This window comes from Bombina bombina, chromosome 5 (genome assembly GCF_027579735.1).
Source record: "Bombina bombina isolate aBomBom1 chromosome 5, aBomBom1.pri, whole genome shotgun sequence".
In the NCBI taxonomy this organism is placed as follows: Eukaryota; Metazoa; Chordata; class Amphibia; order Anura; family Bombinatoridae; genus Bombina; species Bombina bombina.
Window position 1 is genome coordinate 276,821,417 of NC_069503.1, and position 27,920 is coordinate 276,849,336.

Sequence of the window (27,920 nt, forward strand, 5' to 3'; positions counted from 1 at the left end):
AAATTTAGAAATCTGCAAAATAAGTGACCTTTTTGACTCATGCCAAAAACACATGAAACTACAGAAACATTTAATCAACACGATTTTTATAACAGTATTTTGAATGCTGTAAAAAAAAAAACACATGGAAAACTGTTCATTTTTAAACATATATTAGCTATAAACACAAAGTGACAAACTGGTCTAACAAAACAAATGTATATAATATATATTACATTTTACCTGTAGATAATTTTGTATCCAATATCTGCAAAGATGCACCAGCAGGTTGTGAAATTGAACAATTATATAAAGAACAATGAATTATTGCTGCTGCAATACCTGATACCAGCACACAGGGCTGGGCTCACAGCATGCCCTGTCAAGCTCTTCAAAAGCCAGGAAGGAACCTGAACCCCTACAAACGTGCCAACCCCTCTATAAGTATCAGTTTAACTCTTAAATAGCAGATAAGAGATTTAATTAAGAAGGGTGTTCTTCAAACCCATATGCTGTTCAGACAGAATGCTATGAACAATACATATTGATGAGATGATTAATACATGAATTCTCTCACCACACATCCGTGCATTAAACAGAGACACCTGCAGTGTACATGTCAGACATATGTATTGTCCGGAGAACACACTGACACCCCCCTCCTACTATCATACCTTACCAACAGCTCTCCAGGTATCTAGCCCAGCACTATTCCAGGTGGGAGGAAGAACCGGAAGCGGAAGTCATAGTAGTGGAAGGCGGGATCTGTCACCTTGGAGACTAGGAAGCCAGAGTACGGAACGTAAACTGTAGTAATATGTATACAATACGCGTCCGTGTCAGGATGTGACTGCTGTATATGATAAAGCACCGGCCAGCATACATATATTTTAGTTAGTGCTGGCTTCTGTCTTTACCAATATTTGACGGTCTGTTCCACCAATAAGGGGGCATTAATATGTGGCCCTAAGCTCTAAAACGAAGTTCCATTTCTCGTTCCATTGATGCAACGTGCAAATGTGTCATTGTTATTTATAAAACAGTACAGAGCTCTAGAAGTTCACTGTCTGAGCTAACTTTATGTCAATCTGAGGTGTGAAACACGAAATATTTATATTTATAAGGTTGTAACAACCAATGCAGTTAGTTCTCTGTTAATGGTGTGCAGTTTACACAAATACAATCAATGCACTATAGTTCTGTAGTTTAAACTGTACACTATAAAACACGTTATCTCACAAGCGGGTGTGGGATAACTGAGGGGAGAAAGTATTTAGTGTCATGTGGGGTGTCATTCGTTTGGCAACAAGGGGAGTTCATTTAAATAAATTATGGTATAAATCAGTTACTCTGTACAAAATCAAATGCCCTTTACTATATAATGTAAAAGTATTTTACAGTCCGACTCCTGTGAACTATATCAACAGAGCAACATATCGGTAATTAAATACATGTTTTACGTTTGCATACATAGTAGCTTTTAACAATATGCTCTACTTATAGCTACAATATTGCTTTATGTGTTTGTTTTGCTACTTTCGCATGTTGAGGATGTTTGACCCAATGCGGATGCCATTGCAGCTGGAAGCCACGCTCTTACTGCAGTGCACATGGTGATGATATAGGAACTTGAGCTACTGGTGTCTGATCTGTAATTTGGGGACTGAGGCTCATCTGACAACTATGGGGGGACAGGCTAAGAGCAAAAAGAGCAATAAACCTCGGAGAAAGCAGAAAAGAGCAGGGGGTGAGAGCATTATGCGTGTTCTGATTGAATATTTTACGCTATTCTAGTAGAGTTTGCTTGACACCTGAACTATATGATTGTGTGTGAGGGCAACCCCAGGCAAACAGAAGAACAACATATTATAACATTTTAAGTTATTTGCTCAGTCAGGTTTTATTTTATTGAGAAATGGGCAGGGCAGTGAATGCATTGCTGGGGAAAGTATTTACCATTTATATCAACATTCAGCAAAAGAGGAGCAATATGTTTATTTCAGAAACATAGTCTACTCCTGCAATAACATTTCACAATAATGTTTTAACAGTATCACTTTGCATCAATATTCAGCATTACATTATTGCATTTTAGTTAAAGAGACATGAAACAGTAAATCCATGCTAGATGTAATGGTATATTTAAAGCTGAGATTAGTGCTAATATGTACATAATTTTTCATTTTTCCTTATCTAATATATTATACTAAAGACAATTAGAGCTAAAGCATGTAAGCAATGTGTGTGTGATTGGAGTATAGGAATGTTTTAAGTAATTATTTTGTTTTTAACCCTTTAAGCTTACTATTTAGACACACAACCATTGTCTGCACACTTTATTCCTAATTGTCCACAGGAGAATATAATAGAAAAGGGAAACCTAGGTTTCAACAAGGCAGCACCCATTACTTTATAGCAACGCATGGGAATTGGAAAGCCTAGAATTTAAAATACAGGAAAAGGGAATAAAATAATTAATGAAACTATAAAGCATTATTTTTACTACACATAATTAATCATTTTAAATTACAATCTCAAAAAGCTTATCATTATTTTCCAAGATACTTTGATTGCTGTTGCCTTGAGATATAATGTTCTGTAGTGTAAATTGCATCCAGTGGAAGTGAGTACAATCTGAGAAACTTGGTTATTTCATGTTGACACTGTTTGCCTGAGCATATAATTATATTACTATTAAGCACGTTTCCCCAACAAGTGGCTCAGAATGCTCTGCATTTTTTACAAGGTACAACAGTAGGCTTTATCTGGTCCACATTTGTCGATGTGTCTCTGTAAATGTAGTTTAATTATTTTCAATGGACTTTGTGCACTATTGAGTCTGCATGGAAATACATTTATTCAAATATTTATTTAAGATTTCATAGGTAAGTACTCTAATTTAGGAAATTCCTTCATGTGTATTGCAGGAAGTTCCATGTCGCACAAACACAGGCCAGTACCAGAACCTACCCACTAACTTAAAGGTTTTTTAGCAGTTTGTCTCCCTTTAAAAGCAAACAAACTGTATTTTACTCAGAAATAGAATATATTTGGTGTTTACCATTTTAATTAATTTCACCTTTGTATTTCTTAGTTCATGTTCTTTAAATTCCACACTTTTCTATAATGTAATTTGGTGAAACAATGTTTATAGTTTGTTGTGGGACAAAACATAATTTAAATAGATGTAATTAACTGGAATTTATAATTTAATTAACAATTCATCAAAACGCGAGACTTATGGGTTTATTACTTTTGTCTTTTCTAATTAGTCTTTCACTGTTATGTTTTCTATTTGGTATGTCAAATATTAAAATTGTTAAAGTAGGAAACAGATGCAGATTTTACGCAGGCATTCATTACTCCTGTTGTTATTCACTGTTTGCATGGGAAATATTACCCTTAGACAAAGCTCTGAATACAAGTACACACATGCTGACACACTTTTGTTAGATTAGCTGACGAACAATTAGACAAATAGATTTTTAATTTTTTACACGAGATCTCTCTCTCTCTCTTAAAAAAAAAAAAGACCTATTGCTTAAAAAACAAAATGAAAAATAGCATTTTTGATGTTTTCTACCTATGTAGAAAACAGTGATAACTTTACTATCACTTTCGGTGACACCACTATCTCCCCATCACCCCAAGTCCGCTGCCTTGGAGTTACACTCGACTCCAATCTGTCCTTCATACCCCACATCCAATCACTCTCTTCATCCTGTCGCAACCACCTACGCAATATCTCCAAAATTCGTCCTTTTCTGAGTGCTGAAACTACTAAACGGCCAATCCATTCCCTAGTAATTTCCCGGCTTGACTACTGTAACAACCTACTAACTGGCCTTCTTCTCTCCCGCCTCTCCCCCCTTCAATCCATCCTAAATGCCTCTGCTAGGCTAATCCACCTCTCCCGACACTCTGTATCTGCCGCACCCCTCTGTGAGTCCCTTCACTGGCTCTCCATTCACAGCAGAATAAAATTCAAAATTCTCACTTTGACCTACAAAGCCCTTACCAATGCAGCCCCCCCCATACCTGTCCTCACTCATCAACAAATATACTCCAGCCCGTCCCCTAAGATCCAACAACGATCTGCTCCTTGCCTCTTCTACCATCACCTCCTCTCATGCTAGACTACAGGACTTCTCTTGTGCGGCACCAACCCTCTGGAACGCACTTCCTCGTGCTGTCAGACTTTCCCCCAACCTCTCCTCCTTTAAATGCTCCCCAAAGACCTTCTTGTTCAGGGAAGCCTATAACCAAATCAGTAACTAATGAATTCCACTTGCCTAATAGTTGCCCTCATCTAACTTCACACTAACATCATTCCCACCTTTGCAGTCCCCAACCCTTGTTTCTCACCCTCCTACCCATTTAGATTGTAAGTTCCCACGGGAACAGGGCTCCCAATTCCTCCTGTATTTGTTTGTTAAATTTTGTCTGGTGTCTCATATTGTACTGTCCTTTTAACTTTGTTACCTATGAACAGCGCTGCAGAATCTGTTGGCACTTTATAAATAAAGAATAATAATAATAATAATAATAATGTACAGAACTTCCTTATTTGGTCGGATACTACTATTTCCAGTGCACTGTTTTTTTGTTAATCCTATGTTACATTTAATAATTTTCAGAGACAATGGAAGAAATAATAACTGTTTCTCTTGATTAAGAAAATCTTTGTAACATTCAATCCTGTCAAGGCATACAATATTTATTTCAATACAATTGTTACCATTTATGTTCTTATTATGACTTTGTTCTATTTTTGCAATATTATTTTCTTTTTGTTTCAGCACACGATCTGTCTGGTTTATCAACACATGATAGAATGAAAATCAAGATAATGGAAAAAGAAAAGAAAAAGACAGCTGACAAATATACAACTGAACAACTATTAGAAAAGGTATAACATTTCAGCTTGTTATTATCAGGACTGTGACTTGATTCTCAAAATTCTAAGCCTAAATACTTGAAATATAAGCATGGAATGAATTGTCGATAGATCAGACATATATGAGCTTCACTTTATAATCTCACTAATGTCCTTAAATCTCTTTGAACTTTGTATTCTTGTTATAGAATAAAATCCAGTTTGTTGCAGGGGACAATTCCTTGATTAACTAAATGACAAATTTACATTTAAAGGGACAGTCTTCTCCAGAATTTTTATTGTTTAAAGAGATAACCCCTTTATTACCCATTCCCCAGTTTTGAATAACCAACACTTTTATAGTAATACACTTTTTACCTGTTTGATTACCTTGTATCTAAGCCTCTGCAGACTGCTCCCTTATCTCAGTTCTTTTGTCAGACTTGCATTTTAGCCAATCAGTGCTGACTCCTAAATAACTCAATGGGAGTGAGCACAATTTTATCTATATGGCACACATGAACTAGAACTATCTAACTGTAAAAAACTTTCAAAATGCACTGAGATAGGAGGTGTTTTTAACAGTTTAGAAATCAGTTTAAGCCTACCAAGGTTTAGCTTTCAGCAAAGAATAGCAAGAGAGCAAAGCAAATTTGATGATAAAGGTTAATTGGAAAGTTGTTTAAAATAGCATGCCCTATCTGAATCATGAAAGTTTAATTTTGACTAGACTGTTCCTTTTAAGCATTGATTAAGAAAGAACTCTTTTAGAAACACTTTTTTAATTACAAACCCCTATTTTCATAGTTTAACGTTTATTTTCATCAATAAAATCAAAAGTTAGGTGCATTATTACAACCCAATATTATCAAGTAACTGCACAGTTAAAACTTATATTAAAATATAAAAATAATAATATTGTTTTCTGTATATAAGTAACAGAATGATATAAGTAACAGAATGGCAGTTGATTCATTCTGCCTTAAAAAATGGTACACATAAATGATATCACTGCCTCTGATTGATTGGTAAGCTCTGTTAACGTTCTTAAAGGGATACTGAACCTAAATTTTTTCTTTCATGATTCGGATATAGCATGCAATTTTAAGCAACTTTCTAATTTTCTCCTATTATAATTTTTTTTCATTCTCTTGGTATCTTTATTTGAAAAACAGGAATGTAAGCTTATGAGCCAGCCCATCTTTGGTTCAGCACCTGGCTAGTGCTTGCTAATTGGTGCTTAAATGTAGCCACCAATCAGCAAGCGCTATCCAGGATGCTGAACCAGAAATGGGCCGGCTTGCAAGCTTAAAATACTGCATTTTCAAATAAAGATGCCAAGAGAATGAAGAAAAAAATATTATCGGAGTAAATTAGAAAGTTGCTTAAAATTGCATGCTTTATCTGAATCATGAAGAAACCCCATTTGGGTTCAGTATCCCCTTAAATTTACTCTACTTCAATTAAGTATTTCTCCTTTTTTTAATGGGAAAACAAACATTATATAGCTTGCATATGTTTTTCTAATAATTATTAATTTGTATGAATTAGAATTAGCTTCTGTTACTTGGCCCACAAGTGTATAGAATACTTTTTCAAGGCAAAATCTTGTTAAAGGAGAGTAGAGTTGTTGCAGTTTAAACTCCCATTTACAGATGAAATATCCACTTTGAATTAATAAAAAGCTTTTTGATTTACTAGGAAACAATGCTGGGACTCTATTACAGTGGGTTGCTGGTGTCAATGAATGAATGTTCTTGTTTTTTGGGGATGGAAAAACACACTTCTATCTTCGGTCCAACTGATTAAAAAAGTGTCTTATTTCCAGATGAGAAAAAAACTTTATTCTACATAATTTATTTTGTGCTATGTGTTCAGTGCGTGAGCATTGCTAATAGGTAGAGCGTTTTTACAACTTTTTCACACAGTAAGGTTCCTGGTCCTTCTAAATCCATCAAGAAATCCTTTGCCATTTGATGTGCCAATGGCATGTTGTTGGAATGACCAGACCAAGCTGATTTTGTAGACCTGCTTCTTAGAATAATGAATGCTTTTGTTTTCAATTATTTCTTTAAAATTTAGTATTGTATATGGTTGGCATAATTAAAATAATGAAATGTTTTTCTTGTCTTCATAAAAAAGAGTTAGTCATTTCTCTATTGGATTTTTGCCATTCTGTTACTATAATATTGTCATTTTTGGAGGGGCAATTAACAGTTTGAGATTATAATATAAATGTTTAATTATGTCTAGTTACTAAGTTTCTGTAAAGTACTGGGTGCTGACATGTGGAAATCTAGGTTTACATCTAGGGACATAAATAAAACAGGCATAAAAAGAGAGTGTGTGCGGAAACCCTGTTAGATATATATTGTAACAATTTTACATTTCACACAGCCTTGTTTGCACACACTTTTTTTGATGTTGACTGATTTGATTGGGTCAGCAGTAGTTTCTGTTTGGGAACAACCGTTCAATGTGACTCCTAAGCAATACTTTAGCCCCCCCCCCCCCCAGCCATTTAAAAACAAAATTAAACACATAGAGGTACAGGGTCACTAGTCTTAAAATCACATGCTCTTTACTGTAATAGTCCTTAAAGGCTATGTAACACTTAATTTGGTCTAAATATTAGCCTAACTATATTTTTATTTATTATAAGGTAACTTTTGATTAGTATGATATATAACCAAGTTCTCATGGATTTGCCCCTGTCTGAGAATTACGGTGAAAATAATCTTCCAAATTTATACTAGAAAACAAGCTTAAAGTTACAGTCTACTTGAAATATGTTTAAAAAGATAGATAATCTCTTTATTACCCATTCCCCAGTTTTATATAACCAACGCTGTTATAATTATACACTTTTTACCTCTGTGATTACCTTGTATCTAAGCCTCTGCAGACTGCCCCCTTATCTCAATTCTTTTGACAGACTTGCATTTTAGCCAATCAGTGCTGACTCATAAACAACTCCATGGGAGTGAGCACATGAACTAGCTCTGTCTAGCTGTAAAAAGCTAATAAAATGCACTGAGATAAGAAGCGGCCTTCAAGGCTTGGAAATTAGCATATGCGCCTACCTAGGTTTAGCCTTCAACAAAGAATACCAAAAGAACAACTCAAATTTGATGATAATCGTAAATTGAAAAGTTGTTTAAAATTACATGCCCTAGGACATGTTCTAGAGGAGATCCGGGGGAGGAGCATGTGTGGAAGGTCAGGTGAAACACCTGCTCTGAGACTCCCAGTGAGCTGTTGGCGGGGGAATTTCGCGCCGGTAAAACCCAGACCTTGGGTGGCTTGCTTAGTAGGATAAACACCTCTACCGGAGCCCTAGTAGTGCCATACCAACGCACTATAATATTGGACACAGGGGGTTGAAAAGAACTGATTGCTAAAACACCCATTTTCTACCTAACGGGCTGTTTTTTGCCTTGTTCAGTTACGGCAAAGAGAGCTCTGACTTTATAATATAAGACTGCTGGAACGGGAGTGTTCCCTCTCTCCCTGCAGGTGACCTGTGCAGGGAGGGGTGCGCTTCAATGTGTTGGCCAAGCATCTAAGAACCCAGGCTAAAAGGAAAATTGCTGGACAGCATAAGAAGCTGACAGCCTACAGAGAGGAAATTGTGTCGGCACTGAAGGTCCCTGGATGGAAGACCATAACTAGCGACTGACTTCATATGATCAAGGGAGCCGCGACAGAACAACTACCTCTATCCGGTGGAAGTGCAAGTCCTTGGGGAGACTTAGTGGCAAGCGGCCGGAGAGTATCAACTCCTGCTTACCTGTCTGTAGGTGTATCTAGCTGGGGACTCCAGAGCCGATCAAGTCCTGAATGGTGCCTCCCCCCCCTCCCACCGCTGCTGTGTGAGGGGGTTTGGCTGCGTGGCTGGGATGATAGGAGACTGAGGTACGGCCGACTGAGATCGCGGGACAATCAAAATCTAGAAGAGGATCTATGACACTGTCACATGTTCCATGCCTGCTGAATTGCCGTAGTGATAAGGATCCAGACGTACCCCACCTATTGCTATCTTTGGCTGTCAGCCGGGATCGACACCGGGGTGGGCTCATTTCTTTTCCTCGCCTTCCTATGAGGATGCAGATGCGACTGTTTTGAGCATAGTTGCAATTGCCTGGACAGAGAACTCGTGTAAGGCCCACGGTAGCTGCTGAGCTGGATTTCTCTCCTCTCACCGATGTTGCAAGAGGAGGTCGCCACTGGCTACTAAGGGTGAAGTTTAAACAACAGGAGCACAACTCCCACAAGACTGGGTCAGGTACTCTTTTGGTTCTTGCCCTGTGGTCTGTTGGGGTGAAGCCTGAACTATATCCGGGACAATAGGGGGTACGTTTGTCTTCTGTAGAGGGATATTTTCTGTACCCGGTTGAGGAGGAGGAAGGAAGGGTGATTCCCGTACTGTTACTGGGTCTTGGGGGCCCTATTAAGAACTGGAACTTTCGCATTACAGGGATATTAAGATAACATGCTTTCTTTTTTTTTTTTTTTAAGTCCCCATTGCCCTGGGTGCCTTTAACAATGTTTAAATAATCAGAAACGAAGGAAGTGGTCTGGAGGAATCTATGTATGTTTAATTAGATAAAAGCATAAGATAAAGGCAAGGGCTGTATAGGTTATTATATAGAAAGGAAGAAAGGGAAAAGAATATATAGGTAGGTTGAGCTGAATTTAAAAGGGGATAATTGAATTTAAACCTTTCTTACCAGGCTACTGAAAGAGAAAAAAGGGGGGGGGGGGAAACAACCTAATAACCTTTACCCTCCATAGACTAGGAAAGGTTAAGTGCAAACTTTATTTTCTATAAAATAACTAATTGTGTCATTGCTAATATAACCAAATTCTTATTCTAAAGAGGATACACTGATGTGAAGATATAATGATACATTCTATGTTTATTTTGTAATGTTAATACTGTGGATAACTTGAAGTGAAATTGGTAGATGCTTTTTCTTCAGGGATATTAAGATAATATATTTTGTGTTTAAGCCTCTATTGCCCTGCATGTCTTTAACAAGATTTAAATAATTAGAACAGATGCGATAGGAAGGGGTTAGGTCTGCTCAGTTAGATGTTAGCATAAATTGAGCTGAATTAAAATCTAAAGGGGCTAATTGAATGTAACCCTCTTTGCCTAGGCTACTGAAAGGAGAAGAGAGAGGAAAGGAAAAAGGGGAGGGGAAGAGTAGGAAAAAGGGGAAAGAAAGGTATAATAATCCTTACCTTCCATAGATAGGGAAAGGTTAAGTGCAAACTTTATTCACTGAAAATAACTGATGGTGTCATTACCAATATAACTAAATTTTTACTCTAAAGAGGTTATACTGTTCTGAGGATACAATGATACATTCTGTGTTTATTTTGCAATGTTATTACTGTGGATAATATGAAGTGAAATTGGTATATGTTCTTTTCTGTGACTTGAAGTAAGGTATAGGTAAACTTGGTCAGATTTACTAAACTATAGTTACCCCTACCGTGCGGTGGGAACCGGCGAAACAGAAGTCTCCCTGTTACTTTTTAGACACAGCAGAAATCAGAACAGACAAATGTAGCAAAGTTAGCAGCTCAGGTTCAGAACATCCCAAGGATGGTTCTTACTGCAAAATCAGCAGAAATTGGTAAACCCAGTTGTCAGGTAGCAGAGTACCTAGTTCTATTGTATATGCACTTTTGTCTTAGCAAGAATCTGGGAAATAAATCCAAGCAATACAGCAATAAAAGTGCTTGGGAATTAAATCAACTCTAGTGGAAATCACTAAGAGGGTCTTACTTTCCGTGTTTTTTTGGTAAGATAAAATGCTGTGCTGACTTTAAGTAGGTAGATTGATATACAATTTACTCAACACATAGATTTAGAGGGAGCAGAACTCAAGCCATAATTCTTCTCTAGGGGGACATACTGCCCCTAAGAATCAAGGAGACAGTGTGTTTTACTCTATATTGACATATCATTGTAATTTAATAGGAGACAGGAGAGGGAAAGAAACAAAAAAAAAAAAAAAAACATTCTCTGAACTAGGCTCTTTTAGGAGGGTATCTTGATAATTAGCTATTGTAAGGTTGCAATTCCTGTAAAATACCAATTGAGTCAGCACTGACAACTATAGTTAAATCCTGATGTGTGGTAGGGGTAGACTCTTCTTTGCTGGGCTCTTTTTAAAAGAATAAAATAGCTCTGTCTGCGTAGCAAGGACAAGGTTGAAGAGTCACCTGCAAAAGTAAATTCTCTTTTTTGCTGCCTTGTCTTTTCCTCTCTTTAGGTTCTAGAGAGGGAAGACGAGGGAGAGGAGGGAAAAAAAGGGATATACAATAAATTCAAGACTGGTAGGTTGGCAAAGGCTAGTTATCAAATAAGTGGATCCAAGTCAGGGTATTCTTATAATTGAAAGTAGCTTTTCTTTTTTCTTTTTCTGAGCAAATTGTCAAACAGGGGTTCCCAGGTGGAGATAAGGGGTCAAACCTTGATTCACTTTTCTTAAAGTCACTTTTTTCCTTTTAAATTTACTTCCTGGGTTTTTTTTTTTTTTTTTTTATATCACTGGACACGGTATATCACATTAACACGTAATTCCCTCACTCACTTCCCTCCACCTCCCCTTTCCTTTTTTTTTTTTTTTTTTCTCCTCCTTCCTTAAATTTTCACTAAGTATATGGTAGAGTTGGGGGTACAACCCCCAATCACTAGGTAGATTCACTGCACATGGATAAATTCCTAAATATTCACGGTAAAACCCTCTCTCCAACCATGGCGAACAAACACAGGGACAGGAAAACTAAAAGCTCAATAAATACCTCGGCAGACATTCATTTAGCGCCCAGTAATCTCCCACACCTGGGTGACCTCCCAAACATGCAAGCCTTAGTGGACAGTATCTCAGAAGCCCTGGCCCCCATGTTTGACTCCTTGAAATTGGAGATCAAGCAAGACATCATGTCCTTGACACAAGAGCTCAGACAGTTTGCTAACAGGGTGCAAGAGCTTGAATAAAGGGTCTCTGGACCTTGAAGATTTAACGGTCACACACAGTGCAAAAACTAAAACAAATGATCTAACAATTGGAAAAATCCAATCCAAAATAGAAGAATTGGAAAACCGTTCCAGAAGGAACAATTTCAGAATTATAGGAGTGCCAGAGGAAAAACAGTATGAAGATTTGAACAACTTTATCTCTGAAACATTAGTCCACCTTCTTAAAATTCCCAATACATACCCTAAAATTGTTATTGAAAGAGCCCACAGATTAGGGAGACCCGTTTTAGATAACAGAGGGAAGGTCAGACCGAGATCAATCATAGCTAAGCTACTAAATTTTCAGGACAAAACTACCATTTTTCAATATTACCGTAAAAATCAGCCTACTACCTTAGGGAACTCCAATATTCTCCTGTTTCAGGACTTCTCGGCAGAAACAACAACTAAAAGAAGGGAGTTATCTCCAACTTGTACCAAACTTATTAACTTAGGCATACGGGCCACCCTGATCTATCCAGCAAGACTTAAAGTCTGGGTTAAGGACAAAATTTATTTTGCTGACACGTCTAAAGAGGCAAGTGAACTCTTAGTTAAATTAAATATTCTTGAATAATCGATAAATTAGTTTAAATTCACATGGGTGGTAGTCAGTTCAGAACAGACTATGGACCAAGGGTCTGGCTCTTGTCCCTCGTCCTTTCCCCTCTCCCCGTCCCCCTTTTATTTTATTTTATTTTTTTATATATTTTTTTTTGTTGTTGTTGTTTTTTCTTCTCTCTTTTCCTCCTTCCCTTCCTTAACTTAAGAGTATGGCAAGGATAGAGAGTGTTAAATTTGTTTCTTGGAATATTGGGGGTCTCACATCCCCTATTAAAAGGAAAGTAATTTTAAACCAATTAAGGAAGATAAATTCTGATATAGTATTCCTTCAGGAAACACACTTGAAACTCGAAGAAATCTTGAAATTAAAGAAATCATGGGTAAAGGAGGTATACGCTACCCCAAGTTTAAATAGGAAAAGAGGTGTGGCTATACTCCTGGGGAAAATGATAATGGCTAAGGGGCTAGAGATTCTTGGCACGGGTGTAGATCCAGAGGGAAGATATATTTTGTTGAAAATTAAGGTGGCAAAAACTATTTATACACTATGTAATATTTATGCACCCAATGTTGTTGACTCAATGCTCTGGGACTCGTTACAAACTAAAATTTTGCTTTTTCAGGAGGGTTTTTTGATATGTGGAGGCGATTTCAACATGGCCCCACAATGTCCGCTAGACAGAATGAGGATAGGCTCTAAGCAACTGAAAAATAAAAGGGACAAACTGGAAACTAAGATCATTAAAAAAATTATACAGAACCTGGCAGTAAAAGACATATGGAGAATGCAAAACCCAGATGCAAGAAACTTTACATGTCTATCTAGGGCCCACAAATCATTCTCCAGAATTGACCTATTCCTTATGGACGATAAGCTCCTGAATTTAAATGTGAAGACAGAGATTTTACCTATCTCCCTTTCTGACCATGCCCCCATTGTTCTTCAGATCCAGGAATCTGAAAGAAGATCTAAACAAGCTCGGTTCTTCTTTCCTACGTTTTTATCAAAAGATTTAAAATTTAAAAACTGGCTTAATTCGAAATTTAAGGAATATGCGGAGCACAATGCGGACTATTGTAAGCACCCCATGATATTTTGGGAGGCCGCAAAAGCTGTCTTAAGGGGTGAAATAATATCATACATCGCTAACAGTCAGAAAAAAATTAAAACTAGAGAGAAAGAAGTGATCAACTCACTGATCAACTCCTATAATCAATATCTCTTAGTAAAAAAAAGGGCAAATTGGTTAAAATATATAAAGGCTAAAAACGAAAGAGACACTTATTTAACATACCAGGCCACGCAAAAAGAATTAAAATTTCAAGCCAAATTCTATAGATTTGGAAATAAATCAGGAAAGCTCTTGGCTAAATTAGTAAAAGGAGCAAAAGGTTCAGTGGTGATTGAATCACTCCAGCAGGAAGGGAAAATAATAACAAGGTCAGAAGAGATAGTGGATCTTTTCTCAGCTTATTATCAAGAGATATATTGCTCGAAAAAGTCAGATAAGATTCAATCTGACCAATTTTGGGGTCATTTGACATTCCCAACTCTTATGCCAGAAGAGACGGAGACTCTAAATGCTCCTATTGGTGAGCCTGAAATAGAGAGAGTCATAAACAAACTTGCATTTGATAAGGCTCCAGGTCCAGATTCATTACCCAATGAATTTTATAAAATCCTTTCGCCATCAATAGTTCCAAGTCTGGGTAGATTATATAACGCAATATATATAGATGGGCTATCAATCCCCTCCTCTTTCTCTGCATCAAACACAATATTAATACCTAAACAGGGGAAAGATCTCAGCATGAAAGAGTCTACAGACCCATAGCTCTGCTGAACATAGATTATAAGATTCTAACCTCCATTTTAGCAAACATATTACAATCTATCCTACCTAATATTATACATAGAGACCAAGCAGGGTTTCTTTATAAACGGAATTCATCAGCAAAGATAAGAGAGGTCTTGCTGATTGTAGATTATTTTTCACAGGAGAGTATGAGGGGCGGGGAGGGGCAGGACATCCCTGACCAGGCAGTTATTTCAATAGACGCAGAAAAAGCATTTGACTCGGTACATTATGAACATATAACTGAGACCCTAACTAGATTTGGTTTTGAAGGTAACTTTTGTCAATTTATAAGGAATCTTTATAATAAACCCCGCACGAAACTGATAGTTAACGGCACCATATCTCCAGAGATTATCCTGAAGAGGGGAACACGACAGGGATGTCCTCTCTCTCCCCTGCTCTTCGATATTTCAATAGAACCCCTAGCAATTATGGTAAGACACCAGTTAGAGGGTATAAGACTTAGAAAAAAGGAGCTTAAAATTGCATTATATGCAGATGATATTCTTCTTTATTTATCAAATATTAAAGATAACTTACCAAAGCTATTATTAATCATTGAACAATTCGGATCCTTTTCAGGTTACAAAGTCAACACCTCGAAATCGGAACTTCTTTGGTTAAGGAAAAATAAAAATTCACCATCTATTATACCCTTTTAAGATAGTTTCAGATGCATACAAATATTTGGGTGTCCTAGTACCATCTAATATAGAGAAGCTATATGAATTAAATGTTCCCCCAATACTTTTGGAGATCAAACAGAGTTTAATAAATTGGCAAAGCCTTCCATTATCCATATCAGGTAGGATAGCCTTGTTTAAAATGGTCTTACTTCCGAAATTATTATATATCCTGCAAAATGTTCCGATAATACTTAAAGGGAAAGACATCCGGTTGCTTAATGCGGTATTGAGAAGATTCATATGGCAGAACAAAAAGCCTAGAATTGCTTTTTCTAAATTACAATTACCACGGAACCAAGGGGGTTTTGCATTACCAGATGTGCGTTTGTATAACTATGCTTTCCTAGCACGTATAGTGGCAGATTGTTTTTTTGCCAAAGATTACGTGACAAACAATGAATAAGAGATTAATATATGTTACCCATTCTTGCCGGTAGCCTTAACACATTGTAAACCGAAATTAATACCTCAGGAGTTGAAAACATTTAAAACAATCTATAACCCTATTCAGAGCTGGTGGAAAATGGGTAAGGTTCTATCTCTGGATTGTAATGTATCAAAGTTTGTTCCATTTCTAGGCAATCCTACATTTTTGACTGGATTAGAGTCAGCAACGTTTCAAAGATGGCATAGTGTAGGATTGGATAGGGTTATTCAGTTTATTGACAGAGAGAACCAATCTGTAAAAACTTATGAATCACTTAAGTATGAATTTGATCTCTCTAACAAAGAATTCTTTGCCTACCTGCAGGCCAGACATTTTGTAGTAGAGCTATTGAGGGAAATGAATAGTCCATGGTCCTGGGAGAGATTGGAGGAGTGGTTGGCGATGGTGGGAAATGGACAGATGTCTATCTCTCCATGTTACCACCTTCTTGTCTCCCTTAGGGGCATATTAAATCTTGAGAGACTCTCGGCAGATTGGAACAACCTAATACCAGAAAGTAAAATCGATGTACACCTGGTACAAGGATCTATTACAAGAATAGCTCAGACTACACTTTCTTCTACCTAGAGGGAATCGCAGGTCAAACTCTTATATAGGGTATATTTCACCCCGGAGAAAGGTCTCAGATGTGGGAATATAGATTTTAATAAATGTCCAAAATGTTCAAAACCTGCTGCTGACCTGGTACACATGATATGGAGCTGTCCCAGAATAGGTCAATTCTGGATAAAAGTGGAATATTGGCTAAAAAATACTGTTAAGATTCTCCCTCTGGATCTAGCCCTGAGCTATATTGTATTCTTGAGGAAGGATGGGGGGCAGCTACACCCTCAACATAAATTAATTAATATGACAGTCATTGCAGCCAGATATTTAATTTTTAAAAAATGGAAAATGTCTGCAATTACATCGGTCACGGAGGTTAAAAATTGTTTAAAAAAACAATGTATATTAGAACAGATAGATACTAATATGAATGATGAAGGGGACATTAGAAAGTTTTTCACAAAGTGGTCATTATTTATTAAAATTTTCTCGGCAGCTGAAATAGATTATATGATTTTTCCATTCAGAAATTCGGAACTAGTATTACTGGGGGTGTGGTAGTCTCTTTCCCTTTTTCTTTTTCGGGGGGGCAGGGGGAGGGGTGGAGGCATGCCTAAAATCAACTGATAAAAGGTTGTCCTATGATTGGTCCTGTGTTGTTAAAGCGATCATAATTAGAGGGTAGTATAGGAATAAAATAATTCAGCAGTTTAAAATAGACAAACATGTTTATAATTGATAACTGTTGAACTTGGCTGAGCTAGGGGTTTGATCATGCCAATATTATTATTTATATATATATATATATATATATATATATATATATATATATATATATATATATATATATATATATATATATATATATATTATTATTATTACTGTGTTAATAACTGTCAATTTAGTTATGGTTAAATTAAGTTGTATTATTAAGGCAGTCAAGTTTGACTTAATCTATGTTGATGTTCATTTTGGGCCTTGCATGGCGTAAACAAATTGTTGGAAATTATTATGCTGAATAATAAAAATCAAAATGTAAAAAAAATTACATGCCCTATCTAAATTATGAAAGTTTAATTTTTACTTGACTGTCCCTTTAAATTAAATGTATTAAGCCATTCATTTTTTTCTACAATATTTAAAGGTATATGACACCCACATGCACAATGCACTACTGAGAGCTAGCTGATGATAGGTGGCTGCGCATATATGCTTCTTTTCATTGGTTCACCCAATGGGATTAGCTAGTTCCCAGTAGTGTATTGCTGCTCCTTCAACAAAGGGTATCAAGACAATGAAGCAAATTTTATAATAGAAGTAAATTGGAAAGTTGTTTAAAATTTTATGTTCTGTCTGAATCATGAAAAAAAATTTGTGTCTCATAACCTTTTAAACTATATATTATTGGCACTGATGCTTAATACCACTAAACACAGTAGTGTAGGCATAATCAATATATCATATTAAAAAGACAATGCAAAAGCACTTAGTTTAAACTTTTTTTTTTAGACTTTTTTTTTTCTGAAAAAATGGAACATTAGTTAAATTTTCATTCCCAACGCATAATGTGACAGCTATCAGCCAATCACAAAATGCATACATATATATTCTGTGAATTCTCGCACATACTCAGTAGGATGCATATAAAAAGATGGTGCACATTTAAATAATGGAAGTGAATTGGAAAGTTGATTAAAATTGTGTGCTCTATCTGAATCATGAAAGTTTAATTTTGACTTTACTGTCCCTATGATTGATCAATGATTATGGAGGTAATTAATGGGAATATTTTAAAATATAAATTGCATGTATGTATGCATTTGTTTATATATTTACCCACCTCTCCTGAGTTCATTGGCATCATAATGGAGCCTTATAGTTTTAATTTATACTTTTAAGTACCACATATTGAAGGTAAATCTGATAAAGTAGATTAACAAGTTATGAGATCTAAAAAAAATTTTTTTTTATGCAAGAGCATATTGAAAAGTCCATGGTATAATTTTCTTTATTTTTCCTCACTGATATATTCTGTGCTAACCCAAATGCTTTGAAGTGTTGATATAGAATTGGTTCCACCCAAATAGGATATGTCAGACTTCAAGTGAAGGATTTACGCTTTTGTTTGAACAATATATGTAAGTCATTTGTGAGTTTTATTATTATCATTTGACGTATACAGAGAGAAGTTGAAGTTATTGTTGTTTAGAGCCTCACATGTCATATATTTTAAAACCTCCAGATAATTTCATGTAGATCAGAACGTGGAGTGATTGATTTGAAATGTTCTATGTGAACAGACTGATAGAAGTAAAAGAAAGAACTTGGGGAAAAGTTATGCTGTCTCTGGTGATTGGATGTTGTCATTTAAACTTCATTGTTTAAAGGGAAGTTATACACTATTTTTCTTTGCATAAATGTTGTGTAGATGATTCATTTATATAGCCCATACCGTTTTTTTTAATTTATTTTTTTAAATGTGTAGTTTTGCTTATTTTTAAATAACAGTGGGCTGATTTTCAGATTCCTAACCAAGCCCCAACGTTTTAGAAGTAGAAAGTTGTCTACCTACCCCAGCTTGCTCCTGTTTGTGTAAAGGGTCTTTTCATATGCAGAGCAAGGGGAGTGCCTGCTCTTTTTGCTGCCCAGCCCTTTTCACTGGGTGTCCCAGACTAATCTTTTAAACTGTGCTAAATTGGGAGCTTCCAAGTAAGTTTTTAAAAGGTTTTATTATACTAGATTTTTAGATCAGTATCTGTGCATATTATTCTTTATAGTAGTGTCTATTGCATGCATTTATATAAAAAATGGTTTATACTATCCCTTTAATAAATAACTTCTATATTATTTTTTTAACCTAATTTGTACAACGTCCATTACTTCCTGTCACAACCCTACAAGAGGTTTGGGGTCTCTACAGGGAGGCATATCTAGCTTGATTTCATAACTCTTTTTGAGAAACATGAGCTGGCTTAGGGCTAGATTTATCAAAGCTGAGGCTGTACACCTCAGCTCGCCTGTGGCGGGGTGAAATTTCCTGCAGGTAATCACTATTGCACACGAGCGCAATTTTGCACTCACATGCAATCCCGCCCCCTGCCCGTGCACAGCCAATCACGCGCGGGTAGGAGCTGTCAATCTCCCCGGTCGGACTCGACCACAGAGATTGAATTTCGCCACCTTAGAGGTGGCGAAGAGGTTAGGGAAGCGGCGGTTTGGTGACCACTGCTTGTTAAAGCAATGATAGCACAAAGTTAAATTTTTCTAAACAAATTTATCAACTTTAAATTTCACAAACAAAGTATTTTTAAAAATAGTTCAACAAATGAGAAAAAGAGAATAGTGTAAGAAGACACAAATGTCAATAATAAAGTGACTGTTCCTTTAACAAATGAGCTATAAAGCAATGGGCGGTCAAGACTGCTATCAAGTAGTGATCAAGTGCACAACCGCACGAAACATGTCTGCGTGGGGTCCTGATCGCTGACATTGTGTCAATTATCTTTTAACCAGTGCTTAATCTCAGCTGCGTTTTTTGCTGTTATGCTTTTAACTTTGATACAATAAAGAAAGTTTTTTTTACATCTTGGAGTTCTTTGCGCTATTGAGCATTCAACTGTCTTTGGATTACTATTTGTTTCTTGGAGCGGCTCACAGACCGGGCTCAGAACGCCACAGCTGCAGATCTCCAGCAATCCACATTCGCCTGCTCTCCTAAGCGTGCTTTGAACTGGCAAGTTACAGGTATCATTATTTCAAGAACTTTTAGTCTCATATTTAAGTTACTGTAGGGTCTCCCTGTGCGCTCATACACTATCAGTGTATATATAACACAGGAAGAAAAACGAGGAGCCGGAAAACTCAATGCCAAGTGGTTTATTCAAACAAGGAGTGTATAGCACTAACACTGGTGTGCAAGGAGTGCTAGATCTATATAGATATACTGTATGAAAAAGGATATACGGTGTGCTGATTCAGGTGGTGAATCGCCATAGAACAGGCTAACAATGATATTGAGCTGGTTGTTCGTTCCTGTGAGCGCATTTCTCTCTAGTCTCCCTATGTGAAAAACGGTAACCTAGACGTGGACCCCTTGCTCAGTGTGCTTAGAGGAATACTGCCACACCTCACTGACGAGGCCCAATGAAGGCCAAAATGATCGTCTGGGGTTGCTGTGTTCCTTGTTCAGAGAGGAGTTGCCTGGTATTTTGGCGCTGGACTGGCCATTATGGGCGGGGTCAGACTGTTATACTACAGGAAAGTTCTACTCTGTGAAAAGCATTGCTGGGCTAAAAGAAGTTGCACCCAGGTGGTGAATCGCCTTAGAACAGGCTAACAATGGTATTGAGCTGGTTGTTCGTTCCTGTGAGTGCATTTCTCTCTAGTCTTTATATATATATATATATATATATATATATATATATATATATATATTACTTTAGAGCAATATACATATCGTTTAATATATTTATGTATTGATCTTATAATGTTGTATGGGTGAAGTACCATTGATTTACACCCATCAGCACTTGCTTCTTATATAGAGATCTATTTATTTCTTTCTGTCTTTTTGTATTGTATTGTATTGTATTATATTATATTTATTATATTTTATTGTGCGGTCCCCTGTGTTTGTGCTCAGTAGGCTTCAAAAGTTATAGTGTGTGTGTGTGTGTGTGTATATATATATATATATATATATATATATACTTGAATATGAAAAAAAAGCCTCCAATGCCATGAAATTAAAAAGTCCAGCTTTAATGGTCAAGTTAAAAATATGCAAGAAATCCAAAGATGTGCTGCCACATCTTTGGATTTCTTGCATATTTTTGGGGTTTGTGGTGCCCCTGTGGCGTGCATGCTGTGCCTTCCGTGCTGGACATTTTCTGATTTTTCAAGTTAAAAATATAACAGAAATTAGTAGCAAGTGTCTGACATGTTTCTGCCGATGGCCTTAATCTTAGACATAAGCTTGGTAAGAATACCGCCAACATTTAAAAACAGTACTAAAATTCTATTGGATACTCTTAATTACAATTGTATGCCTAACAGCTGTAATTGTTTACACACATATCAATGAACTAGTGATACATTTCATAAACATGATTATCTTCAGAGTTTATAAAAACACAAATGTCTTCAAAGTTTATAAAGTAAAGAATGGAATGACAAAGTGTTGATTAATTTGTCAGATTAAATGCAAATTAATAAAAGGATAGATAACCATAATGTAACGTGGTCCTAGCTAGAGATACTACAACGTTACATTAAGGTACATTACACTTAGGAGCACCTACTCTTGCCCATTTATATCTGTTTTGAAAACTTGAGATATTCTCTATGCTTGATATCAAAATTAGCAATATCTTTACCTTATAGAAATGTGTATGCGCATACAAATACACGTACATATTTATCCAGAGTGGCCATAGTTTTAATTTTTTTTTAAATTCTTTAATTTTAACCAATTACTGATGGAGTGGGTGTCAGATTTTGGTATTCATATGTTGTATACCTACATGATAACAGGCAAAGAATGCTAGTACTTGTATGTATTAAAGAAAAATTAATTAAAACAACAAAATCTTGTCCACATTAGTGAACTATTCATATGATACACGATACTGAAGGCAGGGTATATCCATGATTGCAAAGATGATATGAGCAAATAAAATTACCAACTTAAAGATATATAGAATAAATCTAGACAACATATTCCCAAAAGTTTACAACATCGTATAGAGAATTGAATCCCTTGGTGATGCGTGATTCCAAGGTAAAGATCCAATATGCCTCCTGTTTGAGGAGGGCTTTGTTCATATCACCACCTCAAGGGGGTATTTTTACTTGTTCAATGACCATCCATTTAAAAGTTAAGTTTGTACTGTTATGATTATGTATGAAATGTTTTGCCATTTCAGAGCAGGGATCTGATCTATCGATGTGTGACAAATGTTGTCTGATTCGTTCCCTAACTTCCCTAGAGGTACACCCTACATATTGTTTCTTAGTGCAAGTGCACCAAATCAGATATATTACATTCTTTGAATGACAGTTTACACAGCAGTTAACCTTATATGACTTATCAGTATATACACTGTATCAAGCCTTTAGAGAGCACAGCGTCTATCTTACCTCCACCTCCGTTAGGATCCACACAGCACAATGGAGAGTGGGCGGGAAGTCCTTTCCCTATTGGCCCTGAGCCCTGTGTCGGCGTCTCTCACAAGCGTGTCTGCAATGTACGCTGAACAATGAAACAGCACACCAAGGATTAGGAGAGACGCACAGACAGGCAGCGGGTAAATAAAAAACTTTGTCCAATCTTTATTGTAGAAACTTGTAAAAGCACATCATATGGTCAGGAATAAAAGCAGTGATCAACTGCGCAACCTCACGAAACACGCCTGCGTGGAGCTCCTGTTCACACACCTGTTGGATGTAGGGCTTTTATTCTGACCGTATGATGTGCTTTTACTCGTTTCTACAATAAAGATTGGACAAAGTTTTTTTTATTTACCCGCTGCCTGTCTGTGCGTCTCTCCTAATCCTTGGTGTGCTATGACTTATCAGTAGCTGCAGAGACAAATGTATTACCTTTTTGGATAAAATTGTATGGTATACATGCACTATAGCCGCATTTATACAATCGCTTTGAATCTAACCAAGAGCTAGGGGTTTTGTTCTGTACAGGTAAGACACTCTGGGAAATTTGGTTACCTATGGTAACACCTCTTCTATAAGAGAATCTACATCCTTTTTTTAATTGTTGTTACCAGACCTTCATCAGCTTTTAGCATTGGTATATGTCTGTAAACAATTTTGCAAATGTCATTATAATCGGATGAGTATTGTGTAACAAAATTTACTTGTTCATCCTTCAAATTTTTGTATTTTGGTTTGTCTAGTAGTAAAGTTTTCCTATCCATAATATTTACTTTCGATTTAGCTTTTGTATTGCTGAAGTTTTATAGCCCCTTTGTTCTAACCTCTTTGTTAGATCATTACTCTGTGCTATATAATCAGAATTCTCAGTACAATTTCTTTTAGCCCTGATAAACTGGCCTTTAGCAATAGCATATGGGACTTTGGGAGGATGGTTACTTTTCCATGAATAAGTGTGTTCCCAGATATGGGTTTTCTATATATCATGGATTTTATTCCATTGGTCCCAGGACTGTTACTAAGTTGTAAATCTAGAACGTTTATGGTAGTTTTATTTGTTTCAAACGTAAAATTCAAACCCCATTCATTAGTATTAAGATATTTTACAAAATTATCTATACTAGAGGAACTACCACTCCATATCAATATCAGATCGTCTATATAGCGATAATAGCTCTTAATTGATTGTATATACCGGTTGGAGTCTCCATAAATCATAGTCATTTCCCACCATTCCATTACAAGATTGGCGTATGAGGGCGCAAATTTGGCCCCCATCGCCGTCCCTTGCAACTGAAGATAATAAGAGTCTTCAAATTTGAAATAATTATGGGTATAAGATATTGTAGAACTTCCAATATAAATTGAGAAAATTCTTTGGTGTAACTTTCAAGAAAATACTTGACAACCAAAATACCCATATTGTGAGGAATTGAGTATAAAGCTACAACATAAATTGTAAGCCATTGGTAATTTTCTTCCCAGGTATAATTGTCAAAAATTTGCAAAACATGTTTTGTATCTCTTAGAAAGCTTGGTAGACCAAAAACCAAGGTCTGTAAAATGCTGTCAAGCCATTCAGATAAAGGTTCGCAAAGCGAACCAATACCTGATACTATTGGTCTACCTTTGACATTTTCAATGCTTTTATGTACTTTTGGTAATACATGTATAATTGGGGTAACTGGGTTATCTACTACAAGGAAATCAAAGGTCATTTTATCAATGTGGCCTTCAGTGAGACCATCATCTAAAAGAGAAATTAAGTATTTTTTAAATATCTGTACAGGGTTACACGTAAGGGTTCTGTAATCATTACAATTACTCAATTGTCTCTGGATTTCTCCAGTATAGGACTTAAGATCCCAGACTACTACACTTCCACCCTTATCTGCATTTTTTATTACTAAGTTGGTATTAGATTTTAATGAAGTGAGTGCTAGTCTTTCTGATTTAGTAAGATTTTGCTTATGTTTCAAAGGACTCTTTGAAAGTTCAATCGGATCATTCTCAACTCTTCTTTGAAATGAGGCTAAAATGTCACCTCTTGATTGTAATGGGTAAAATACTGATCTTGGTTTGAAACCTGTATGAGCATTTTGTTCTTTGGAGTCAAGCGTACTTTCTTCATTTAATGAAACCAAACTCTGTACATCTCTAATCTCTAAAAAATCAGTAAAAGAATTGTCTGATAGATTATAGCCTTTATTAGTTTGCAATGATGTTGTTTCCACCAAATCGTCATTTATATTTTCTTGTGCTTTCTGAAAATGTTTTTTAAGTGAAAGTACGAATTAATTTATTGACATCAACTAAGGTTTGAAAAAGGTTGAATCTACTTGTGGGAACAAACCCAAGACCATAACTAAGAACTTTAAGTTCTAATTTACTCAACTGATAATCGGTAAGAATTATAACATTATTATTTGTGTCTAAATCTCCATTTCTTTCATGTAATTAGCAAGAGTCCATGAGCTAGTGACGTATGGGATATACATTCCTACCAGGAGGGGCAAAGTTTCCCAAACCTCAAAATGCCTATAAATACACCCCTCACCACACCCACAATTCAGTTTTACAAACTTTGCCTCCGATGGAGGTGGTGAAGTAAGTTTGTGCTAGATTCTACGTTGATATGCGCTCCGCAGCAAGTTGGAGCCCGGTTTTCCTCTCAGCGTGCAGTGAATGTCAGAGGGATGTGAGGAGTATTGCCTATTTGAATGCAGTGATCTCCTTCTAAGGGGTCTATTTCATAGGTTCTCTGTTATCGGTCGTAGAGATTCATCTCTTACCTCCCTTTTCAGATCGACGATATACTCTTATATATACCATTACCTCTGCTGATTCTCGTTTCAGTACTGGTTTGGCTATCTACTATATGTAGATGAGTGTCCTGGGGTAAGTAAGTCTTATTTTTTGTGACACTCCTAGCTATGGTTGGGCACTTTGTTTATAAAGTTCTAAATATATGTATTCAAACATTTATTTGCCTTGACTCAGAATGTTCAACTTTCCTTATTTTTCAGACAGTCAGTTTCATATTTGGGATAATGCATTTTAATTTAACATTTTTCTTACCTTAAAATTTGACTTTTTCCCTGTGGGCTGTTAGGCTCGCGGGGGCTGAAAATGCTTCATTTTATTGCGTCATTCTTGGCGCGGACTTTTTTGGCGCAAAAATTCTATTTCCGTTTCCGGCGTCATACGTGTCGCCGGAAGTTGCGTCACTTTTTGACGTTATTTTGCGCCAAAAATGTCGGCGTTCCGGATGTGGCGTCATTTTTGGCGCCAAAAAGCATTTAGGCGCCAAATAATGTGGGCGTCTTATTTGGCGCGAAAAAATATGGGCGTCACTTTTGTCTCCACATTATTTAAGTCTCATTTTTTATTGCTTCTGGTTGCTAGAAGCTTGTTCTTTGGCATTTTTTCCCATTCCTGAAACTGTCATTTAAGGAATTTGATCAATTTTGCTTTATATATATATGTTGTTTTTTCTCTTACATATTGCAAGATGTCTCACGTTGCATCTGAGTCAGAAGATACTACAGGAAAATCGCTGTCAAGTGCTGAATCTACCAAAGCTAAGTGTATCTGCTGTAAACTTTTGGTAGCTATTCCTCCAGCTGTTGTTTGTATTGATTGTCATGACAAACTTGTTAAAGCAGATAATATTTCCTTTAGTAAAGTACCATTGCCTGTTGCAGTTCCTTCAACATCTAAGGTGCAGAATGTTCCTGATAATATAAGAGATTTTGTTTCTGAATCCATAAAGAAGGCTATGTCTGTTATTTCTCCTTCTAGTAAACATAAAAAATCTTTTAAAACTTCTCTCCCTACAGATGAATTTTTAACTGAACATCATCATTCTGATTCTGATGATTCCTCTGGTTCAGAGGATTCTGTCTCAGAGGATGATGCTGATAAATCTTCATATTTATTTAAAATGGAATTTATTCGTTCTTTGCTTAAAGAAGTCCTAATTGCTTTAGAAATAGAGGATTCTGGTCCTCTTGATACTAAATCTAAACGTTTAAATAAGGTTTTTAAAACTCCTGTAGTTATTCCAGAAGTTTTTCCTGTCCCTGATGCTATTTCTGCAGTAATTTCCAAAGAATGGGATAATTTGGGTAATTCATTTACTCCTTCTAAACGTTTTAAGCAATTATATCCTGTGCCGCCTGACAGATTAGAATTTTGGGACAAGATCCCTAAAGTTGATGGGGCTATTTCTACCCTTGCTAAACGTACTACTATTCCTACGTCAGATGGTACTTCGTTTAAGGATCCTCTAGATAGGAAAATTGAGTCCTTTCTAAGAAAAGCTTATCTGTGTTCAGGTAATCTTCTTAGACCTGCTATATCTTTGGCTGATGTTGCTGCAGCTTCAACTTTTTGGTTGGAAACTTTAGCGCAACAAGTAACACATCGTGATTCTCATGATATTATTATTCTTCTTCAACATGCTAATAATTTTATCTGTGATGCCATTTTTGATATTATCAGAGTTGATGTCAGGTTTATGTCTCTAGCTATTTTAGCTAGAAGAGCTTTATGGCTTAAAACTTGGAATGCTGATATGGCTTCTAAATCAACTTTACTTTCCATTTCTTTCCAGGGTAACAAATTATTTGGTTCTCAGTTGGATTCCATTATTTCAACTGTTACTGGTGGGAAAGGAACTTTTTTACCACAGGATAAAAAATCTAAAGGTAAAAACAGGGCTAATAATCGTTTTCGTTCCTTTCGTTTCAACAAAGAACAAAAGCCTGATCTTTCATCCTCAGGAGCAGTTTCAGTTTGGAGACCATCTCCAGTCTGGAATAAATCCAAGCCAGCTAGAAAGGCAAAGCCTGCTTCTAAGTCCACATGAAGGTGCGGCCCTCATTCCAGCTCAGCTGGTAGGGGGCAGGTTACGTTTTTTCAAGGAAATTTGGATCAATTCTGTTCACAATCTTTGGATTCAGAGCATTGTTTCAGAAGGGTACAGAATTTGTTTCAAGTTGAGACCTCCTGCAAAGAGATTTTTTCTTTCCCGTGTCCCAGTAAATCCAGTAAAAGCTCAAGCATTTCTGAAATGTGTTTCAGATCTAGAGTTGACTGGAGTAATTATGCCAGTTCCAGTTCCGGAACAGGGGATGGGGTTTTATTCAAATCTCTTCATTGTACCAAAGAAGGAGAATTCCTTCAGACCAGTTCTGGATCTAAAAATATTGAATCGTTATGTAAGGATACCAACGTTCAAGATGGTAACTGTAAGGACTATCTTACCTTTTGTTCAGCAAGGGAATTATATGTCCACAATAGATTTACAGGATGCATATCTGCATATTCCGATTCATCCAGATCACTATCAGTTTCTGAGATTCTCTTTCCTAGACAAGCATTACCAGTTTGTGGCTCTGCCGTTTGGCCTAGCTACAGCTCCAAGAATTTTTACAAAGGTTCTCGGTGCCCTGCTGTCTGTAATCAGAGAACAGGGTATTGTGGTATTTCCTTATTTGGACGATATCTTGGTACTTGCTCAGTCTTTACATTTAGCAGAATTTCATACGAATCGACTTGTGTTGTTTCTTCAAGATCATGGTTGGAGGATCAATTTACCAAAAAGTTCTTTGATTCCTCAGACAAAGGTAACCTTTCTGGGTTTCCAGATGGATTCAGTGTCCATGACTCTGTCTTTAACAGACAAGAGACGTTTAAAATTGATTACAGCTTGTCGAAACCTTCAGTCACAATCATTCCCTTCGGTAGCCTTATG

General features: G+C 36.5%; 2 protein-coding genes across 3 annotated transcripts in view; one reads left to right on the forward strand and one right to left on the reverse strand.

Annotated features, from left to right (window-relative positions):
• The window catches only part of MINDY3 (MINDY lysine 48 deubiquitinase 3), a 325,101-nt gene extending 324,388 nt beyond the window's left edge, over positions 1-713 (reverse strand). Inside the window, exon 1 of one of the 2 annotated variants that reach the window (XM_053714015.1) lies at positions 654-713. The gene's annotated coding sequence lies outside the window, so the exon portion shown is untranslated. The remainder of the gene's footprint in view (positions 1-653) is intronic. The other variant, XM_053714014.1, reaches the window with a different exon arrangement.
• Positions 714-1,558: 845 nt separating this feature from the next.
• The window catches only part of LOC128660260 (uncharacterized), a 1,245,247-nt gene continuing 1,218,885 nt past the window's right edge, over positions 1,559-27,920 (forward strand). The window contains exons 1-2 of the mRNA XM_053714016.1: positions 1,559-1,726; positions 4,779-4,888. Coding sequence (XP_053569991.1) covers positions 1,663-1,726; positions 4,779-4,888 — 174 coding nt within the window. The 5' untranslated portion in view covers positions 1,559-1,662. The remainder of the gene's footprint in view (positions 1,727-4,778; positions 4,889-27,920) is intronic.